We start from the raw sequence: 22,925 nt of genomic DNA on the forward strand, positions 1-22,925 counted from the left end.
GAGGTGCCATATATGTCTGCTTGGACAAAATCATTTCAGTGGCTTATAGGCCATGAACAAATTGCACTTTAGACACTTGTTTCTGCATGTTTGATGGAAACACAATGATACCCAAGACATTTTCAGAAACAATCCAAAAATTTGCAAAAAAAAAAAAAAAAGAAAGAAAGAAAAAAGGGTTTTCTGTTCAACTGACACTTATTTTGGCAGACCTTGGAAAGAGTTTTTTTTGCTGAAAACTAATGCTGATAAAAGATTATTATTTTTATAACAGTAAATATCATCAATTATAAATGAATTTGTAATAAATGATAGGGGAAGGTCGTATACCTTGGGCACCCCCTGCTGTCTCTGTCATTTGGGAAGTGATATCGGTGTAAAAGCAGGAAATTGACATGCATGTTGTGGCAACACTGCTCCTGTGTTTTGGTCGCTCCATCAGTCGCCATTTCAGTTTTGTGTAGTAATATAAGAAATAAGTGGTAGAAAGTAAATTTTTCTTAAATTCAGTGATAGATTATTTCAATACTTTGAAATGTGCGCTTCACAATGTGCTATCGGATTTTCTGTTTTTTTAACAACATTTTGGTGTTTTTTCAAAAATATTTTGAAAGTCACTTTCGTGTACCTTGGTCATACAGTTTGCTTGTCCCTTGGGCACCCAAAACAGGTGGGTAAGTGGATGCCCAAAGTACAATCAAGGTATAAAAGTTGGAAAAGAGACGAGGAAGGCTGGGGAAATCAAAAATCCTTACTGATGCACCAGAAAAAATAATTTGATGAAAGGTTCACAAGCCAGAAAATGCAGTTTGAAGTAGAAATAAAAAGACCAAGTAGTGAAGAAAAAGCTTAATAGTGACAAGAAGAGATCAAAGAAAAGGACTGAAGAAGAAAGTTCAGAAGAAAAAAATGATAAGTGGAGTTCGTCTAGTAAACAAGATGAGGGTCAGATGGAGGACTATCTTCTGAAATTGATAGCAGAAGAACAGGAAGACTCAGGATGAATGGATCGAGGAGGAGTGGGATTTTACTATAACCCTTACAGGCGCGGATCATTAAAATTTTAGAAATATAATAAAAAAAAACACAATGGATGGGATAAATTGGTTATCTGGACATAGATTTCACAGTCAAAATTTTTTTAAAGTCACCCCCTCTAGCTGGGAGTGATGTCCCCGTTTGTGACCACCGCCCTCCTAGAGCCAAAATTGTTTTCTGAAGAGGTTATGTTTACCTTGTATGATAGTTGGAGTAATTTCAAATATTTTAAGCTCTTAAGCATTTTTACGAATTATTTCAATAATTTATGCCATTAAGAATATTTAGAACACAAAATCCAATATTTTTACTATAAAAATTCCAAGATACAGATGAAGTAAAATTCAAGAAAGTTTATATAGATTATATAAAATTATCTAAATAAGCAACTTAAAATGTTAAAAATATTTTTGGCACATTGTTCTTGCTTTATGGTGCATTCCTTTTGTGCTATAAAATATTAAATGAAAAAATACTACGGTATAATACCATTTACAAAAAAAATAATATCAAAGCTAAGAATAAAAAAGTATACAACTGTCTGGCAGGAAAAGCAGATCTCAAATGTGTGCTGTCATGTGCCTTCAAATTCACCTGTTCTGGGTCAAGAACCCAAAATAAATAAACAAAAGCACGTTGAAAACTATTCTTTTGGGTCCCCCATCTCTGAAATGTATTAAATTACATCTTTCACCTACAACAGTGAGATCAATGCTCTAGAAGGGCGGTGTCCACAGTTGGGGACACCTGGAAAGCAACTTTGTTTATGCATTCAAAAATGAACTCAAATCTTTTGCAAAATTATGATTGATTAGCTCAGGATTCCTGAGGGAAAATGGTTGACTAATTTAGATTATGGTGTAAATTTTAAAATCTTGAAAAAAATATTTTATTTGAGCTTGAAAATTGAGGTATTTTAAACAAGAAATTAAGCCAACAAAAAGAGTCATATTTAATAGTGCTGCCATCTGTGTGCATTAAAGAGAAATAAAAGCAACTAATGCAGCGATTTTTGGAATTTTAAAGAAAAAACTTTTTTTTAAAGAAATTTTTAAAATTGGTGTCCCTTTTTGTGACCACCGCGCCGGAAAGGGTTACTATAATCCACCAGAAAGTATTGGCAAATGAGTTCTAGGATCTTTCTTGATGGCAATTGTACTGAAATTTTACTTTGAAACTTCCCTTGTGCAGACATTATTGATGCTGTTAGAAAAGATGAAGCACAGACACCTTTTCTGGCGATCTATGCATGTGATAAGAACTTTGTAGTAACAAACCACAAAAGTTGAAAACCCATGGAACATTTCAAAAAATTTTCTCTATTTTATCACATACAGCGTATTTTAACAACAGTGTTTTTTACCGATTACAACTGTCTTAGCAGAAAGGTCCTTGAGTGTTTCGAAAATAATAAATTCATTTTTTATATCTCCATGAGTCAGGAGAGGCTTAATGGTTTGAACATTTTGCATTATACACAAAGAGATGAAAGTAGATACTAAAGAGTTTTAAATTCATTTGTTCAAAATTACATTTACATACAAAGTTTAAATCCCTTAAATATTTTTGTTTAAAGTCTTCATTTCTGTTATCATTAATTTAGTATTGATATTAATAAATAAAAATTATCATTATTGTAAATATGTACTTTCAATAGGTTAATAAATAAATCTTTTAAAGTTGTAACTTTGTGTCCCCCCTCTCCATCTTGTTGATTTTTTTCTAGATCTGCCACTGCATATGATTGGTTACATTTTCTTGGTATTACTTATGCCGGTGGTGCCCAACCTACAGCCCAAGGGCCCCAAAGCTGATCAGTGTAGCCCATTGATTTATGCAACTTTGAAAACAAAATCACGATTTGTATACCAAGTAACAAATTTAGAGACTAATACTCAAATGTTGGTTTCTGAAACACAGATTCAAACTTTGTTTCAATAAAATAAGCATTTAGTAATGATAACAACAATTCTTGGTTTGTAATCCCCCCCCCCCCATGTTTTCTCATGTTATTTAGAACAATTTTAAAATTTTATATATTAACGCCTCAGAGCAACAGTAAGATATCTAATCCCAGAAATAACACTAAGATATCTTACTGTTGCTCTGAGGTGACGATATATTCTGGCCCGTAACAATCATTTTAATATGAGATGTCGCTCTCGTGTAAAAAAAAGGTACACTTATTACATTCATTGTTGTAGTTTTTTACCTTACTAATAATAAAGAGTTTTCATTTACAGTTCAGTATAAAATGTAATTTTTAATACCTTAAATTTTAGATACAGTCAACTCCCACTACAACACGATTCGACTTACGTGAAATGGCTATAACGCGAGTTTTTCAGGAGCAACGCATTTTAGAGCTAAAGGGAATTTCTCGCTCTCAATACGAAAATATTTAAAAATTAATTGTGATGCTAAGTTTCAGTTAGGTTATTGACTTCTAAACATCGACTTTGTGAATGTGCTTTCATCCTTTTAACATCGCTAAAGTTCCCACACACCGCACTATAAACATAGCTTTGATAGTGTGTATAAGATCACCACTCCTTATTTTTCATTTATTTATTCTAAATATGAAAGGTGATGAAATATTGTGGCACCTAGGTACACTGTTTTATCTAAAGTTTGAAGATGGAAACAAAAGGCGAAAGTTTGCGACAATTTAAGAAAAGGTAAAGATTTTTGATACACTTGAACAACTAGAAAGTGGGTCGAAGGCAGCACGACAATTAGGCATGAGTGACTCTTTGATACGTACAATTAAAAGTCCAGAGAAGGCAATCCATATATAAGTCCAGACCTTAGTTTTAATATGAAGCTTGCAGAGTAGTGTTTAAGCAGAATACAAACAGTATGAAACTGGAATCTGCTCTTGTATTGTAGATTATAGAGACCATGAAAGAGGGGTGTTACCATAGATCTAAATGATACAAAAGTCTGCTGTATTTAAAAATGTATTAGAATGAAGTACAGAGTCCGCAGTATAAATCATCATCTTCAATTTATAAGTTATAAACGCAACTTATTGTATCTGTTGTATAGTACTCTTACAGTGTGGAGCTTTAGTGTTATTACATACTGAAAGTACCATACTGTTTTACTTTTATCTCTCTCTCTCTCTCTCTCCCATTGATCATTGATTTTGTGCATCATAACAGTATTTTATGTTGAATAATGCAGCTTTTTTAAAAAATACAGTAAAAATCCGGCTCTTTATGTAAGAAATGGTAAATACATTGCTAAAAAATGGTCTAAAACAGTTTAAAAGGTGTTTAAAATTGTCTAAAATGATTTGGTATGTTAATAAAAAATCATATACACAACACAATTCCACAATGCAAAATTTCCATTTAAGGGAAGAGTCTTGGAACACATCCCTCGCGTAAGTCAGGATCCGACTGTACTTTGAGCACTTAAAAAGCTCCGATTAAAAAAAAAAAAAAAGAAAGAAAGAAAAAAATGATCTTTTATAGTTAAAAGTGTTAAAACTCATAATGTTTAAAGCTGATTCATGCAAAATTGGCCATCTCATGATTACCTTACCAATTTAAAAAAGCATAATTAAGCCTTCTTAACGCTTGAGTTCTATTAAAAGAATAGTGGTGGAGTTAAAAGTCGAGAAACCATGGTTCAAAGTTATACTGAGTGACTATTCCAAATTTGAATTTTTTTTTTTTAATCATGCCTTCTCTTTATTTTAAAGTTTACATTAAATTACATATTAAATTTGAATGTAATGACAGTTACCTGACCCGCCTGTTGCTGATTCTTCAGTTGGTCAGCTTTCAGAAGAACATCAAAATTTTTCTCTTTGACTAGCTTTTTTACTTCATCGTGTGGCAAATCTATTCGATAGTTAAAATCACCACAAAAAAATACAAACTCATGAGAATCAAGTACTCTCCCCTAAAATGAAATGCCAAAAGATTGCTATTAAACAAAAGTTTACACAACGAAAAATATGTGAAAACAGCAAGACTATTTAAATTATCAAAATTAGTTTATTCACATTTAAAAAAAGTTTATCACTGAATGAGCTGCATTACAGCATTCTTTAATTTAATTTATTTTCAGTATATTCTGCAAGGCTAAATATCCAAAATGTATCAGAATGAAATTTCTGTATGAATCTTTGAAAATTAATCCAGTTATCAAAAAACATCTTATAGGGTATGGTGGAGTAAAGTGGTCATAAAATACAGGCTTTTCAACTTTGGTAAATAATAAATACAGAAATTTCATTTAAAACTTCACTTATTTTGGTTTTTATTTCACATAACATTAATAAAGAATATGCAGCAGGGTCATTCCATACAGATTCAACGGATGAGTGCGCTCGACCATTTTCAATTTTTTTGAAACTCATATCCCAAAAAGATGCATATGAATGATGTTTAAAACCACTTTTATTTTTTTTCTAACCTTAACCCTTGATTTCTTAGAGGTCATCAAAAGTCATTTTCGTAGTCAAAAATGGGACTTTTAGACCTTTGCATTTTGGCCAAAATCTATTTGAATTACATTTATGGCAGTTAATTTTACGCTTTGATGTTAAAGTGCATAAGATGATAGTCTTACATGCTGAGTTACGTGGCTGTAACTTAATAGTTAAAATAATGGCAACAGGTTAAAGTTCAAGGTCAAATGTAAAAATTTTACTCATTTCAAAGGGGAATAACTCGCGTAGGGGACGGAAACACAAAATGAAATACGGCAAAAACTAATCACTGGAACTATGCTAATAAGAATATTTAACTGTTTATGTGTGTTTTTTTACCCTTTACAGATTAAAGCTTCTCAAAAATCGGAAAAATGACAAAAATGACGTTTTTAGACCCCTGTAAACCAAAAGGGGATGAAATTTATACATATAATAAAATAAGATGTTTGTGTGTGTGTGTGTGGCGCGCTTCCCGGGAAAACGGTAAGGCCTAGAAAGATGAAATTTGGTATACAGGTACAGTTTCTGCCAAAGATGTGCACCTCGGGCTTCGATTTTTGAATTTTGAATTAGAAAAAAAGTTATTTAATGTTTTATGTGTTTTTTTTGCACTTTTTAGTGCTTTTTACCTCACAGACCCCGAACCAATTGCACCACACAAATATTTTTTGTACTGTAGTGTTGGAAATTTAATTTTAAATATGATGAATGAAAAATTTTTGAAGATTGAGCAATTTTTGTATTTTTTATGAAATTTTGAAAAAACCTTCAACTTGCATTTTTTCCTGGGTTTTATATTTTTCTAATATCATCCTGCGAGAAGTATCAAAGCCTCATTTCTAAAATTTAAGTTGGTAATAGTAAAAACATTTCGCCCTCTTCAGAAGAAAAAAGTTCTTAAAAATACGCAATAGTTTTTTTTTTTACAATTTTTTTAATGCTGAACACATCATGTCTTTCCACGCATCGGTCGAAAAAAGCGTTCTTCAATCTTTTATACAATGCTTTTATACCTCTGACGTCACTTCTTGGATTTTGATTCGATATTTACGACAGAATCTTAATCGCTAAGAATGTTAATCTTTTTTTTTACTATATAGCTTACTTCTGCATTTTATAACGTGATGGTTACGTGTTTTTCCGGCAGCGCTTGCTTTTTTTCTTCTCTTTTTTTGTTTTATTTAATGATTACATTTATTTCTTTTTCCACCCCCCCCCCCCCCCAAGCTGGAAGATTTGCTGTATCTATATTACGTTACATTTCATATTTGTGTGCATTTAATTCAATAAAAACAGCGAGATTTTTTTTTCTTTGTCACTGGCTTTACTTTGTTACTTTTGGCACACTATGGGGAATTTTGGAGACAACTTTTTTTTTTTGCTCTACTTAAATAAAAAAAAAGCGGTTTTTTTGAGTGATCTTTGTTTTTATTAGGAAATGAGCGGGGATGTTGAAATAAATAGAGATGGATAAGAAAATTTAGAGATAGATCGTGAAGGTAGATAGCCGCCGGAGGCGGCAATCTCGGCGTCAAAACGGGAATGGCACAAAAAAAGATAGAAATGGATTGATTAATACTGCTGCCAAATTAATTTAAACAGTCGCCGAAGGCGTCAAACTTGAAGTAAAAGGTAAATTACAAGTTAGCCAAACAGCCGCCGTAGGTGGCTGCTTGCATAGAAAGGTGAATGGCGTAAGAAGACGAACCAGCTGGTCGCCGCAGGCGGCTAGTTAAAAATAACATTTCTTGGCCAATTAAATATTCTATTCAAGTACTATACATGTTCTATGTATTGTTTTGTGTATTTGGTTTGTAAAAAAGATACAGGTCTTTGTTTCGAATATATAACTCTTTATTTGATTTATGACCACTTTTCCCCACCAGATCCTATGAAATGAGGTTGCAGGGAAAAAACGTATATATTTGATTCAATGGCTTTTAAAGATTAGTAATGATTGAAACAATGTGAAAATACATGTTGCAGTACTTTTGGGTTTATATTTGAAACAGAGAAATTCAATGGAACTATAAAAAAGGGGGGGGGGGAGCAAAATAAAACAAAGTTGAAACTAGCTACACATGCCATTACTGAAGAGAATTTGTATTATCAATACTTTTCTTTACCTTACCCCTCCTTTTAGCATTTTTCTTTAGGTTTGTATTAACTTTATTATACATTATAATTCTAACAAAACAGTTGTGCAATGATATTTAGGGGAAGGAGCATAGTTACATGTCTGAAAACTGACTTCGAAGCAATTTTTAAGGCTTCAGAATTAATGTAGAACAAGTACTAGCACTTTTATCCTTAAAAAAAAAGCATGCTTAAGTTCAAGTGGTAACCTGTGTGAGCATTCTTTTCCCTCCAAAAATAAATGCTATGATCCAAATTTGAGTAAAGAATAAGCTTGAAAGAAGTCAAATTTGTGCTTAGGAGGTAACATTTAAACCACTGAATAGGATGTATTTATTGTGCATTTGCAGTACTAAATATGGATAGACATTAGTGCAAGAGATGGACTTAAACACAGACAGCAGTCAATAGTGTGAATCAGTGGTCGGAAGTGGCATACTACAAGTTACGATGCTACTGTAGTAGCAACATTTTTTAGGAGTTTGATATGTAGTACATTACTTTTTAAATAAAGAAAAGTAGTGAAAGACCAAAAAAAGTAGTTGGTATTGATTTCTGAAAACTACTTTTTAAATAAAGTACTTAAAAAAAGAACAAGATTGAAACATATTGGATTGGTGCAAATCTTATGCAAATTCATCATTAGATGCAATGAGAAATAAGACTCGTAAAAATACGAGCTGACCCCAGACCAATCATTTTGACTATGCTCCTATATGTTTCACATCATAATCTTCATATTTCCCTATTATTTGCACAGAATAAAGTATGGCTTAGAAAGAAAAGAATAAGCAATGATTGCCAAGGTTGTAGCATGTTTGTATTTTACCTATGTTTGTATAATATCTATATATATTACATGTTCTTTCATTTCATTCATACGCTTTTTCATACAGTCCCTTCAAAAACGTATAAACAGTGCTTTACTGTATGTGTGCGTGCATAATAAAGAGAAAACAATACCATTGGAAAGGATAACTTTCTGGATATTTCATGGAAGTCAGCATTTCTTTCAGAAATTTGTGATTGACCTGCAGTAAGATGAGCACATACAAAACACATTGGTGTGTTGTATAAAGTCATGCGAATGCCAACACCACCTTTATTTCCAGCAGCTCCACCTAAACCAGTTTTCACAATATCAGTAGCAACATCTCTGAAAATATTCAGAAAATAAATAAATAAATGAATAAAAGTACATTTAGCAGGGAAAGTGAAAAAAATTTGACCAATCGAAAATTTGGCTCATCCAATACAAAAATAAAACCATAGAATAAAATAAAATACTACCATTGAAACCCATAAAATTTATAATATGAGCAAAAAAGTGACAGAATAATGTATAAAAGATAATACATACTTGATACAGTTAATGTACAGTATAATTGTATACATTCAAGAGTTTGAAAAACTAATTTATATTTTTATGCAGAACATAACAATTTTTGCTTACCTCCCCCCCCCCCTGAAAAAAAAAAAAGATATTTTTTAAAACTATCCGTAATCAAGCATTGCTTCTTGAGCAGAAATTTGTTCTTTTTTGAATAGTCCGAAGGATACTTTTAAGGCCTCAAAGAGGGAGTCGTGAACATTCAGACGAGATTCTATAAAAAAGTGCTCTGCGATGTATCTGCTGCTCTTTTCTTCTTGTGCCGTCAATAGAAACATTTAATTTTTATTAAAATTGTTGAAAGCGTACTAGGAGATACACAAAACTTTAATGCAATTTCCTTATTCTCTGCTAAGGTATAATCGTCTTCAGTTAACTAAATTTTTTCTTGCAAGCTTACAGTCTCCAGTTTCTTCTTAGCCAATTTTCAAGTCAATCCTAAATGTTCATTTCCCAAAACTTATATTTTCTATCCCAAATGTTTAGGAATCAATGAAACAGCACTACAAACACTCTCTTTGTATAACAATACAAGGAAAAAAGCCAGACCAGGAGCTTCGTAGAATACCGCAAAATCTCCAAAATAACCCCCCGGCCTTTTTTGCCAAAAGTGAAATGATTCCATAATCTAGAATGTAAGCCCCTTCTAATATTTTCAATCTCATTAAAATAGCTAGTACAATTTTCAACCGATGCATTTATAGTTTTTCCAGTTAATTGATTTACTAACTTCCCATACATTTGTGGTAAAATCATAGCAAATTAATTTTTTAAATCCATGAAAAGTAACACATAAAACAACTGACTAATATTACAATTGGTACTTCATGAAAACTTTTTGAAGAAAAATTCATATATATATATATAAACTAGATACTTTTATTAATTTATAATAATATAGAATTCTAATAAGCTTAGAATTCTATTAGCAAAATGAAAATTCCTAGTGCAAATTTCGCATCAAAGAGAGCTAAGGTGCCTCCATCTGGTGGAAACTGGGCATCCAAATTATCCGTGCCATTGACATCCATGCTTTAATGGTGGTACATGAAAGACTGGATGCCGTATCGGGGGATCGCACTAGGCAAAATAGCATAAAACGCAGACCCCATTAGACGTTTAAAAAAGAAAAAAACTTTTATTAATAAAAAGAACTGCAATTAGTAATGCTAAAAAGGAAAATAAAATGCTGTTTTTGTTTTTCTTATGCAATGGTCTAAAAACTAATACATGGTACATTTAAAAATTAGAAACAATGTTACATTCAGAAAAGAAATGCTTCATGATGACATTCAGTACTGAAAGACTCACAGGTTGGGAACCCCTGAGATTTCGAAATGTTGGAAGGGCCAAATCCTCCAGATTAAAATGAAAGCTTTAATCATTGGCTGTATACATGCATAGTAAGATAAAAAAAAATATTGTAAAAGAAAACATGAAATAAATTCTCTTTGTTAGATTATTCAAAACTCTCAATATATTAGATCAAAAAATGAAAGTAGATATTCTTACCGAATATAAGGAGCATGCTTTGGTAGGGCAAACAAGAAAAGGCATACACCAACTAATTGAGTAGAAGTAATGTAGATATATTTATTATCCCGCGAAATAGTTTTTTGAAGTTCAGCCATCCATTCTTTTTGGTTTTGAGAACTGAAAGTAATAATTAAAAAAAGCACTAAATATATAGTTCGTACCTTAAGCAACATTCAAAAATATAGTTTCAGTTACTCTTAGGTCAAAAGAAAAAAAGATTATCAAATCTGAGCCTTAAAATACAACTTAAAAGTACAGTAGGGGACCATTAATCTGAAATGCTCAAGACTTTCAGAATTTTACATCCTGAATAAAAAAATTGCAAACATTAACATGCAAAATATTAGGCATGTTTTCCCTAATTTTATTTGTTTGTGGCTTTTTTCTTCCATCTCAAGAAAAACATTCTTTGGGAAAAAAAAAGGGAGATAATTTGCAAAAGCGTAGCATCTGTGAATCTTGTTTTTTTTTTCTTTATTACTATGAAATATAACAATGATCTTCAACTTTATTTTAATAGAAGTCCAAAAATTTAATACAGAAGAGTTTGCGGCCCACATTGATCAAATTATACATACTTCAATTTAAAATATATAAAAATAATTTTAAAATAAGTTTTCATTTAGTTTGAAAATTACAGAGAAAAGTCATATTCAACACAAAGTGTAGTTAAAATAGGAAAAAATGATTTTAAAAAAAAACTTGTAACAAAACACAAAACTAAATTACAATGATCAAAATTATGATTTATTTTAAATTCAGTGAGAAATCTGACATTCTTTCTTCTTTACTATTTTGTCAACATTGAGTTCTGTGTGTGATGAAGCAATTCCAAGCAAATTCTCAAAATGAGAAACAAGATTCCTCAGTTTTGACTTTGCAGTCTTCATTTTGGAAACTAGCTTTTCACAGATGTAAATGCTGCTAACAAAGGACGCTGTGAACAGAGCATGAGATTTGATTGCTGGATATTGATCTTTTCTAACATACAATGAATAAAAATTATATGGTTCAAAGTTTTAAAATTTCTCCTGCAAATCGCTATTACATTGAAGTGCAACGAGTTAAATTTGATACTCTAATGATCATTGAAACTGCTAGAAGATATGGAGAAAAATTATTGAAACTGAATCATTAGGCTTAAAAATGAAACCAAAACAGCGGCGAGCTGTGAGCTGAAGATCAACTGCATAGAATATGCTGATTGGTACAATAAATAATAATAAATCTATACTGCCGTGTGCAGGTAAAGGCAATAACTGAAAAATTTTCATTTATTTTTTGCATTTTTGTCATCGATTGTACGTTATCTTTACTGTACAAGCTCGCTTATTTGGTTTCCTCTAAAAAAAAAGCGCGAAAAAGGCGTCCAATCCATTCCAAAATTTCCCTATTATTGGTATTGAATCTAAAATGTGTTTCTTCAAATATCTTAAAAACTCATTTCTGCAGATACTGCCGTTTACCTGCACACGGCAGTATAGTTTTCCACTCCCACCTTTTAGTGCAAAGCCTTTGTTTGCAGTTATATTTATACTAAAAATAGCTTTGTATTTTTGTCCAATATGGTTTTTATTTCATACCAATGAGATAACAATAATAAGTAGCTTAAACCAAATGGGGATGCTAAAAGATTGCTGCACAGTTACAGCCAAACATTAATATTATGCATGATACATGTCATTGAAGGTAGTGTTTGAACAAAAATCATATGTGAAGAAAAATGTTTGAGGGCATCTGATTTTCGGGATTCTGAAATTGAGATCCTACACTGTATTGATAATTTTGCTAATTAAATTGTACAATCCAGACTAGCACAATGATTTCAATTCAGATTTTTAGTCTTATTTCCTAAATACAGACTCAGAACTTTTTACAGCTGCATGAAAATATTCCAAACTTCTAAATTTAAAATCTTTCTGATGATTTTAGAAGGGGGTAGGGGGAGGGGACATTTTTTAGTAGAGAAATTAAAATTCAAATATTTTAAACAGAAAAAAAAATACTAAAAAAATATAATACATTTTTCTGCATTAAAAGAAAGTTAATCAAAAAATAGGCATGTGCCAAAAACAAAAGCCCACAAAGAAAACTTAGAGCCAGAGCAAGCATTGGGATTTTAAATTATATCAAAACACTACAGTGCTTCTTTGAGCAAAAATTTATTTGATCAGTGTGAAGAAAGACGAAAGAAAGAAACACTTCAACTAAGCCAAGCACTGTAGATATTACTGCAAAAGTCAATCTGCATTCATTACAGTCCTTGTTAAAATTATTGAAATGAAATTTTGATAAAGGGTTATTTTTATAATAAAAAGAACAAATTCAAAATTCTGATTTGAATAACTTGCCACTAACAAAAAATATAAATGAGCTGAATTTATTCAAATCAGTCCAAATAAATGATTTGCTTGTATTCTGATAATTAGCAAAGAAATTATTCATGAAAATGTTTTACAGAGCATCATTAAATTTATCATGCAACTGTAAAAGAAGCACTGCAACTGTTCATGAAGCAATGAAAACAAATATAAAGATGGTTCCGAACAAAGTATAAATATTTTACTCTTTATAATACTTTCATTTTCATTAACTTTTTACAAATAATGTGATTTAGTAAAAACACTTTACTTTCACCAAGATGGTAATTTTATTTTTAAAAATGATTCTATTTAATATGAAATGGGAATAATAATCTGTCCCTTTTTGCAGTCTTGCTAGTTTAAATTGAGATTTAAAATTTTGAAATCCTTTCTAAAGTTTTCCACAGGGCAAAACTTTAATGTGAATTCACATAAAATTAATAGCAAAAAATAAATTTTAAAAATGTCAATGAGTTTCTATCCTTACACTCACAAATGACCCGGGAAAAGAAGGTCTTAATGTCAGCCTTAGAGGGCAATGAAGCGTTTTCAAACCATGAAAGAATTAAAAGTGCAGAGTATTTTTTATTCAATTAATGTCAAGTAAAGGTTTTTAGTGTTGTTTCCCACAGAGCAATGTCATAAAGCCCTTTTACAGCAGCAATACCAATTTTTAAGCTCAATGAAAAACTGTTGAATATTTTGAGTCAAACCTTCAGTTATCAATCTAGCTCCTTTAGATGAACTTTTCATCGCTATACAGAATGGTTTCAGATACATTTTTCAAATACTATTTTAATTTTTTTAAAGTGAAATTAATATTTTCAACCATTTAGGTAAAATCTGTTTTTGTAGCTGGGTTAGTTTAGTATTGAAAAAAAAAAGTGCCGTATCCATTCCAATTCAGATATTAAAAGGAAAAATATCAAACAACATTTGAATGTTACATTAAGGCGGAGTTTTTTCAATTTAATCATTAAACAATGGTTGAACAAAATTGCATAAAAGTTTGTAGACCAGGGCAAAAAAAATTGACCCTAGTTTCAATTTGAAAAAAAAATATGCTTGTTGTTATTTGGAAATTTCAGTTTGATCTTTATTTAATATGACGATTAAAAAAAAATGCTTTTTTAATTTTGTAGAGTACGTTACTCCTAATAAATTGATACATGTGTCTCATGTAAATATAATCCAAAAAGAAAAAAATCATTTTTCCCCCTAAGATTTTACAAATATAAATCATACTAAGGGTTATGGTAGAAATGTAACCTCATCTCAAGGTTGTTATATGTTACTTTCTATGCTGTTGCAGCAATGATTTAGCATAAAAAATGTAAGACAGGAGAGAAATCCTATGGAGAATCTTAAATTGTGTAGGATTTTATTTTATTGAGTACTCTTTGTGTAGTCATGCTCTTTATTTCCAACCATTATCCTTGAGAAAAATGCATGAAAAATAAATTTAGGTACAATTAATACCTGGCTGAAACTATATTGCTTGCATTCAAGTCAACTATTTCTTCAAATCCAATCGCAAAAATGTCAATGGCACTATCTCCTTCATGTAAATCTAAAACAGCTGAAAGAGAAGAAATGCAAAAACATATGTAAAAATGGTGCAGAAAAAGAAAAAACTAATGACATTGAAAAAGCTGCAAATTAATCAAAAGTAGAATATACAATTAGTTTTTATATAAAAGCATATGTAACATTATTTAGACAAAAGAAATGGGCAGAACAAGAAAAAATGAGAATATAACACCACAGATTTTAGAGTGCAATGAGCAGAATAATATGCCAATCTAATGAAGACATTAGCAATACATTACTGCTAAATGTGGGGAATTTCAGAAAGCGGCAGTCCAACTGACCAATGGCTAAGCTCAACTGACCAGTGGTTTTTGAAATTTCAGCAAGTGGTTGATCCAAGTGACTATTGGATAAGTTCAACTGACTAATGAGTAGGGTTGACCAAATTTGTTAACTAAAATGAATATCATTAATAAAGAATAGAATTGAGCTACACTAAAGTTTATCTTTATGAGACATAAATTATTGACTGTTCTTTTATAGATTAAATATTGTTACAAATTCTGTAAATAGTAATTGTTTTTGTGATTAGTTTGTTGTAATCTGGCTTAAATTTGGCATTTGTTCCATTAATCTTCATCCAAAATTATCGTAGTAACTTAACCAGTAAATAGTTTCTTTTAATGAATATACAAACCCCTAATATTTGAAGTATAAGGTCCCCCATCTATGAATAATAATTCTGAATGAATAAAAAAGAAGATGAAACAGAACTTTGGAAAATGCGTCAAATATGGTAGAAAATTCTGGGGAGGTTCTAAATAGCTGTGTTGCATGTGAATGGGAGAGAGAGTTAGTCTGGCTTTTAACCGTCAGCCATTGGCAGGAAAGTGTGTATTAGCTCTGTTATTGTGAAGTCTTTCTGTTGTTTTTTATGTATTTTGCTATAAATATGTGTGCTACCATTGAGTTTACAGTGTTAATTTATATTTGCATAATAGCTATGGTTGATTTAGCAGTTATTAACTACATTTCATGTACATAGCTAAAAATAAATCTCCTGTGCTTTTCTCAAGAACTGTGTTGTCATTTAAAGAATTTCTTGAAGTGTGCGAACTCGTAACAATATTTTCTAATCAATGATTTCTAGCAAGAAGGGGGTGATATAAAAATATCACAGTAATTCCACTGATTCAATGGATAAAGGAAACTGCATTTAAGGATTAATTAAAAAGAGTAAAGAACATTTCCTATACATGAGTATATTTGTAAACTGTTTACTAACATAAATCATTATTCTTCAGTGCACTTCAAAATTTATTACATGAGAACACAACTGCATTTTAAACGATAATGAAACATAGTAAATAAATTTTTTTCATGCCTGCTGTTGTGTTAATAAGACAGTGTAGGATTTTATATGGTACATCAAGCTTTTAAATCACACTGTAAAAAAAAAGCTTAACTCTATTAAATTTACTATCACTTTTGCAAATAAAACAATCATTAGTTTTTATTTACATTTACACACTTAAGTTTTATTTACAGTTACAGAAAAATGAAAATAATAATAAGGCTGAATACTCTATGTTCCTTAAATAACATTGTCGAAATATTTTAGCTGCAAAGAACATCAAGCAGAGAAAAACGGCAGGGTTGACAGGAAATAATGATACAGAGTAACCTAAAATATCTTTAAAAAAAAGCAATCTTTGCCCTTTAAACTTTGCTTTGCCATTCAACCAGTTAAACTACTACATATTTTCTTCCCAACCAGGAAGTACAAGGTATAAGGTTGTAAATGCCAACCCCCAAACCGAAACTTATATTCCATTTCACAATGTTATTATTGTTATTCTGAGGTTATTATTGTTCTTCTTATAGGCAAGAAATCGGGTGCCTGATGGCGCAAGGAGAAAAAATTTAAAAATAACTGTTTTACTTATTTTTGGCAATAAATAAGGCTGAGCTAGCCAATTTGGCAGCTTTTTGCATAATTTAGCAGACAGAGTGAGATCAAAATTAGAAAAGTTCGAAGGATGATACTTGAAGTTGTAAAGCATTTTTTTTTTTAAAGATTTCCATTTTTTTTTACATTCCTCGCATTTTTTATATTTCAGTTGCTTTTTGCCCACAATATTAGCAGTTCTTTACAAAATAGTCGTTTTTGGCTTAATTTAGGCTGAAATAGTCTGCAACTCGTCGCAATAGTCGCTTTTTTAGTCTGTAGTGGCAGCCCTGAATTTTGGTATACTTTGGAGAAAGTATCACTGATATTCAAGAAGATATAAGCATTTCCTTCAAAACTATGAATTTTATTTGGAGGTTTTTGGCTCATGACACGCAAAGTTTTCCATCTAAGCTTACCAAACTTTCTGAAAACTTGGCAGCATACAAAAGAAGTATAATACTAAAATTTGAAGTTAAAATGTTGTAAATGTGATAAAATATTGACATTTAAAGCAATTAATTTTTCCCTGCGCATGCGGGAAAAGATAGCAATTAATAACTTTCATAATCTAAATCTCAACTAGATTCCCCAACTCATAATAAAATTTAGTTCAATATCTTAAAAATTCAGAAAGTTATAAGCAATCTAATAAACCGAATTTGAATATTACTTCAGTAGGCGATGAAACGTGAGGGATCGTTCACAAATAACCTGTTTTTATCATGAATTGCCCTGAGCGATTGGAAGCAAATGTTGCAAACTTGCGAATGACCCCTAACGAGTCGTCGCCTATCCAAGAGCTATTCAAATTCGGCTTATTAGATCGCTGATAACTTTCTGAATTTTTAAGATATTGAACTGGAATTTTACTATGAGTTGGAGAATCTAGTTGAGGCTTAGATTATGAAAGTTACAAATCGTTATCTTTCGCGCATGTGCAGTGAAAAATTAGTTGCTTTAAACGTTCATATTCCATCAAATTTACAACATTTTAAATTCAAATTTTAGTATTGGATTTGTCTTGTATGCTGTCAATATTTCTGAAAGTTTAGTGACTTTCGATGGAAAACTTTGCGTGTTGCGGGCCAAAAACCTTCAAATAAAATTTGTAGTTTTGAAAGAAAGGCCATCTTTATGAGTATCAGTGATACTTTCTTGAAAGAAAGTTGTAAAATAGTTGTAAATATGACTGTAACTAATGTCTGAAATTTGAGCTTATTCCCAGGTATTTAAGATGAGGAATGATCAAAAAACATTTGTTTTCTGCAATTTGTTGTTGATCCCCTTAATGCGCGAGTAAATTAATTTTTATTGGAAAATGACAGTGGGAACATACTTTTTATGTGACAAAAGCTACAGAACAATTGGTCTCTTATTTCTCGAGAAATCTATAAAATTGTGATTTTTTGAAAGTGTCTTAATACTTTTGGTCATATAGTGTGTGTATATTATATATATATATATATGTATATATTAGGGTGGTCCTTATTTTTGAAGTTACAGATATTTTACGCGACGCTCTCCCAATTTGTTCCATTGTACAAATAAATGATCCATGCAAAATTTCAAGTCAATCCATGAATATTAACCCATGCCCCTAGGGCCCCTTTTTTTGAGTTTCGAAGAAAAAATTGCGGATTTTCTCATTTTTATGTAAAAATATTCCTACGTTTCATATTTAAAGTAATTTTGAACCTCAATAGATGTTGCTACTTCCAAACCTACCATTCTCTCACTTTCATGTAAAATTTTACACTTTCTGTAAAATTTTACATGTTACAGAGGGTACAGCTATTCTGAGCGCGTCACAACTCAAGAGGCAGGGGAACATTTCTTTCCACCAAGATGGATGCAATGAATTCTAAAGGCCATTAATGAATGGCCTAGGCCATTAATGAATGATTTTTGACAACAACAAATTACCTCCTCCAGGCTTTGGAGGTGTTGATTAAGAAAATTTTCTGTGTATGTAATAGCTGTGGCAAATAGGTTCACTGGGTTTCAATGCTATAAATATAAGTAATGGCAATTATATTTTGATTCGCTGTCCTTTAGTTATAAATATACTTAAATGTTTATGCATTCTTAAAATATAAATTTTGAAAAATCCTTGATTACTCTACCATAAAAATATACTCTATTTTCCATATCTAAAATATAAATTTAAAAAAATTCCAGATCGCAATAATGTAAAAATCTATACTTGTTGTCTACTGTTTCAGTACTTAGTTCCTTATTATCATCAAATTCTTCTTGCAATTCACAAGATTTAGAAACCGAAATGGATATCTATCCTAACATGTTAAAACTTTTTTCTATATCTAGTCTACCACAATGCAAAAATGCTTGAAAACTATTGATATCTGCTCGCTTTTCATCAATGTTAGGCAAATGCCATATTAGGGACAAAGATGCTGTTCATTTATTAACGGCCTATGTAGATGCAGTAAATTTAAATCCAAATAACCTTATGATCAATGGTACATCCCTTAAGAGAGCAAGAGAAAATCTCCAAGAAGAAAAATCAGATTTAATGAATTTAAATGTAGACTTTTTAGTGATTCACTGGGATACAAAGCTACATCCAGATGTAACTGGAAAAAGAACGCTGATAGGCTTACCGTGATAGCTTCAGCTCCAAATGTCGAATAGCTTTTCAGAATTCATGAGGTATTTCTTCAGTTGAATATGCTATCTCAGATGATTGCTTTTTATTGCTAACTGTTCAAGCTGTAGTGTTTGATACAGCGGCTTACAATACCGGCCGTATAAATTGTGCATGTAATTTTTTTAGAGCAAAAGCTGAACGGTGATATATTACATTTAGATTGCCATCATCATGCACTTGAAATCGTACTGCAGAGTGTCTTTAAAGAAGTTCTTGCCTTTCTTAGTTCTAGACTCGATATTCAATCATTTAAGCGCTTCAAATTTTGTGGAAAGATCTCCATCATTCAGAACTTATAACATTTCAATCAAGTACACATACCACTTACATTCTAAAAGACGAAGTTGATGACATATTATTGTTCGTAGACAGCAGAATTAAGAAATATTACGGAGAATTCTCATAACTTGTAATAATATTTCTTGGTAAAGTCCTTCCTCCTACATAGATATGTTTTTGGCAACCTTGAGCTTATCTTGGAGCCAGATGGGTGGCAAAAGGAATTTATTGTTTAAAACTTTATATATTTAGGAAGCAATTTAAATTGACTTTACATGAAGATAAAGCCCGTAAATGCTGTTTTACAGTTAAATGTTGTATGAGTTATGGAATTTTCGCAGCAACCCAATCTGGGCCTTTTAAAATAATATTAAGTCTAGTGTCTAAAAAACTAGCAGCGTACAAATTGATGACAGACATGAAGCAGAAGCAGTGATTGGAAAATTCATTAATCACTCATGGTATTTCGGGGATGAACTAGTAGCTTTGTCCGTATTAGATGAAGGAATTAACTTTGAAGAGAGGAAAAGACTACTCCAAAAAAAAAAAAAAATGCCTGCTGAATAGGAAGACGTGTCTGATGACTGTATAAAAAATTTCAAATAACAGCAAATGATTTGGAATACTTTCTTAGTAAAGATCTTCCTCCTTATAGAATCAATTACAACTCAATAAAACTGTTTAATAAGTTACAAACACTAAAAGATGTTTTCTTATTTGATCCTGATTCATGGCAAAATGAAGGAAGCTATTTAAAGGGAAGAGATATCGTTAAAATGCTGAAAGTTGTGAATGATACAACTGAAAGAGGAGCACAATTAATCGAAGAATTTCTCAATTAATTTACCAAATTTGAGTCACAAAAGCAATTTAGTATTTTACAGACAGTCCAAGACTATCGGGGGAAAAATGCAAACGATTGAGATACATTGAGTAAAGCATACGATTAAGGTAAAGTTTCTAAAGCACTATTTCATTCTTGTTCAATGTAAAATCTTTAGATGATATGAAGTAATTAAAAAGATTAATTTTAGTGCTACCTCACTGTAAAAATATTTTGCAAACCTAGGAGAAACAATGTACGGGGTCTGAAGTAAAATCTCAAAGATTTGTGGGAAAATTATCAAAAGTGTTCAAGTTCAACGTCCTAGGGGCACATGTTATTATTGACCGATCGAGTTCAAATTTTTCACTGATTACTTTTTATTATAGTGTCACAAAACTAGGGGGCGTCGCTTGTTGAATTTCGAAAAAAAAATGTTCCCATACAAATAAGAACCACCCTAATATATATATACAGGGCTGCCAACCTATATAGGTTAGAAATGTGTAGTAAGAAGGAAAAAAATGTGTAGTTTTAAGTGTTAATGTGTAGTTTTCTGGTACGGTTATATTTACTCCCCTTAACCCTCTACAACACATGGGAGGGAGGGGGGAGTTATGTTTAAAACAGTGTATATTAAGTAAAAATACTACATAAAACAATTTCAGAAAAATAAGATCTTTTTTTTTAACTATTAACAACAAAATAATACTATTCTGCAAGGTAAGGTTTTTAATTATGAATCAAGCTGAAACTCGGGTAAAGAGCAGCAAATTCTAAAAAAAAAATTGCAAACAGAAGTCTATTAGAAATGTACTTGAATTTTTGATCGGAACCTTTTTTTTTAGAGTTTTCACCCGACATTGCAGAAAACAACGACAGCAAAAAAAAAATGAAAGCGTTCTTCACCACGTGATAAACAAGCGATAATCGATTTCTAACTAAAGAGAGAAAAGCATCCGAGTCTACAATCCAATCAGAATCAAGAATACACCTGCGCGCGCATTCTCACGAAGCGAATAATTTTCCGATCACGAGCAACTCTCTCTTCTCGGATGACGTCATCGACGCGCCACGGAGAGAGGCTATCGTTTAACTTTCGCCTCTGGGTGATCGGAGGATCGTAGCCTCGTTTGCTCGGCTGACTTCTTGGCCTCCGCGGCAAGCATTTGCAAATTTTTTCTTCAAAAAGAAAAACTCGTTCGATTACCTCGAATGCGTATTTTTTGCGTTGATATGCGTAGTGCGTAGTGAGCTAGATAAATGCGTAGTTACTACGCCAAATGCGTAGTAGTTGACAGCCCTGTATATATATATATATATATATATATATATATATATATATATATATATATATATATATATATATATATATATATATATCATGCTACCTACCAGGGCTATTATTACCATCTTTTACCCCAAAACAGATGAGAGTCTCCCCTATCATTCCCACTAGTAGTCTCCAAATTTTAAATTTTAGTACCCTTTTCTTCTAGGTAATCTAGGTTCTCATTTGTAAACTATTGATTAACAGGAATTTTAAAGCATTAATGTGCTTCAAAATTTTTCAAATATATGTGGTTGTAAATTCTAAAATATATAATTTTAGGATATGCTTAGCAAAACGTTTAATTAGAAAATAGAATGCAAAATAAAGAATATATTCAAAAAAGTTTACCATTAGCACTTGATAATTTAGGACAATCTAGTAACCATTCCGTCATTGACTGATGTTTAAAGACGATACTGTTGAAATGTTTTCCTCCATTGACATTCCATGTAGCAACAGCAAGCCTTACTTTTGATGGATATGTAAATTCTTTCTTTCTCCGGCATAATGTTTCGAGAAAATTAGTAGGAACTACAAGGAAAAATTAATAAATAAAATAAGTCACAAATTATTTAAAGAAAAAAAAAAACCTTACCACGAACATATTTAACATGCCCCAGTCATCATTAACGAACACTGAGGACTTTGACCGGCTGGCATTGAACCCAGGATTCTCCAGTAACAAGCCAGACACCTTACCAATTATGCCACCATGGCTCAATGAGTTATGCAGTGAAGCGCAAATCCCTGCCGTTGGGGGACCCGCTAGCGGGCCCCCCGGACGGTAAAACCTAAGGCACACCACTAAAAGACACGCCCAATTAAAAGTTATACACTCAAGGGTCAAAAACCCACACAACTTGGGAGAAATGGTTGTGTGGATTTTAGAATTTTGCAAATTTCATGCCACAAAGAAACCAACTGCATTGTAATATATCTAGAAACTAAAAAATAAAAACAACAACAAAAATAGCAGCATATTTGGACATTATTTCTTTAGACAATCAAATTTGAAAATTCATTTTAAAACTTTACAACAAAAATCAATTCTTTCAGCTGTTACTTTTAAAAATTTCAAATTAGAATATAACAATTTCTCTTCAAGTAATAACAACTACCACAAAGAAACAAGAACAATAAATGGCACCATTTTGATAAAAGTTGGCTTTTCTTTTATTTGCAATATTTGAGGTATTTGTTTTTAATTTATAAGTCCAAAGTCATTCAATTTTGGTTTTTATATGCTGAAGTCTATATATTTTTGGTTTAATTACATACTTCTTTGATACAACGTGTCATGTGCAAATTAGTGTTTTGCTGTAATTGTGCAGCAATAGTTTGGCATCTGTGTTTAAATCATCAATCAGCACAGTATATTATGCTTAAAAAAGAACATTACGGAGTTGCTTTTCAAGAAATCTTTTTTTTAAA

At 31.4% G+C, this 22,925-nt stretch overlaps 1 protein-coding gene across 1 annotated transcript in view; it reads right to left on the bottom strand.

Moving 5' to 3' along the window:
- The window catches only part of LOC129218917 (synaptojanin-1-like), a 186,162-nt gene that overhangs the window by 45,273 nt on the left and 117,964 nt on the right, over positions 1-22,925 (bottom strand). Inside the window, exons 12-16 of the mRNA XM_054853238.1 lie at positions 21,843-22,025; positions 14,390-14,489; positions 10,524-10,664; positions 8,585-8,777; positions 4,792-4,950 (exon numbers count right to left, since the gene is read on the bottom strand). Coding sequence (XP_054709213.1) covers positions 4,792-4,950; positions 8,585-8,777; positions 10,524-10,664; positions 14,390-14,489; positions 21,843-22,025 — 776 coding nt within the window. The remainder of the gene's footprint in view (positions 1-4,791; positions 4,951-8,584; positions 8,778-10,523; positions 10,665-14,389; positions 14,490-21,842; positions 22,026-22,925) is intronic.

Source organism: Uloborus diversus, chromosome 3, assembly GCF_026930045.1.
Source record: "Uloborus diversus isolate 005 chromosome 3, Udiv.v.3.1, whole genome shotgun sequence".
Lineage (NCBI taxonomy): Eukaryota > Metazoa > Arthropoda > Arachnida > Araneae > Uloboridae > Uloborus > Uloborus diversus.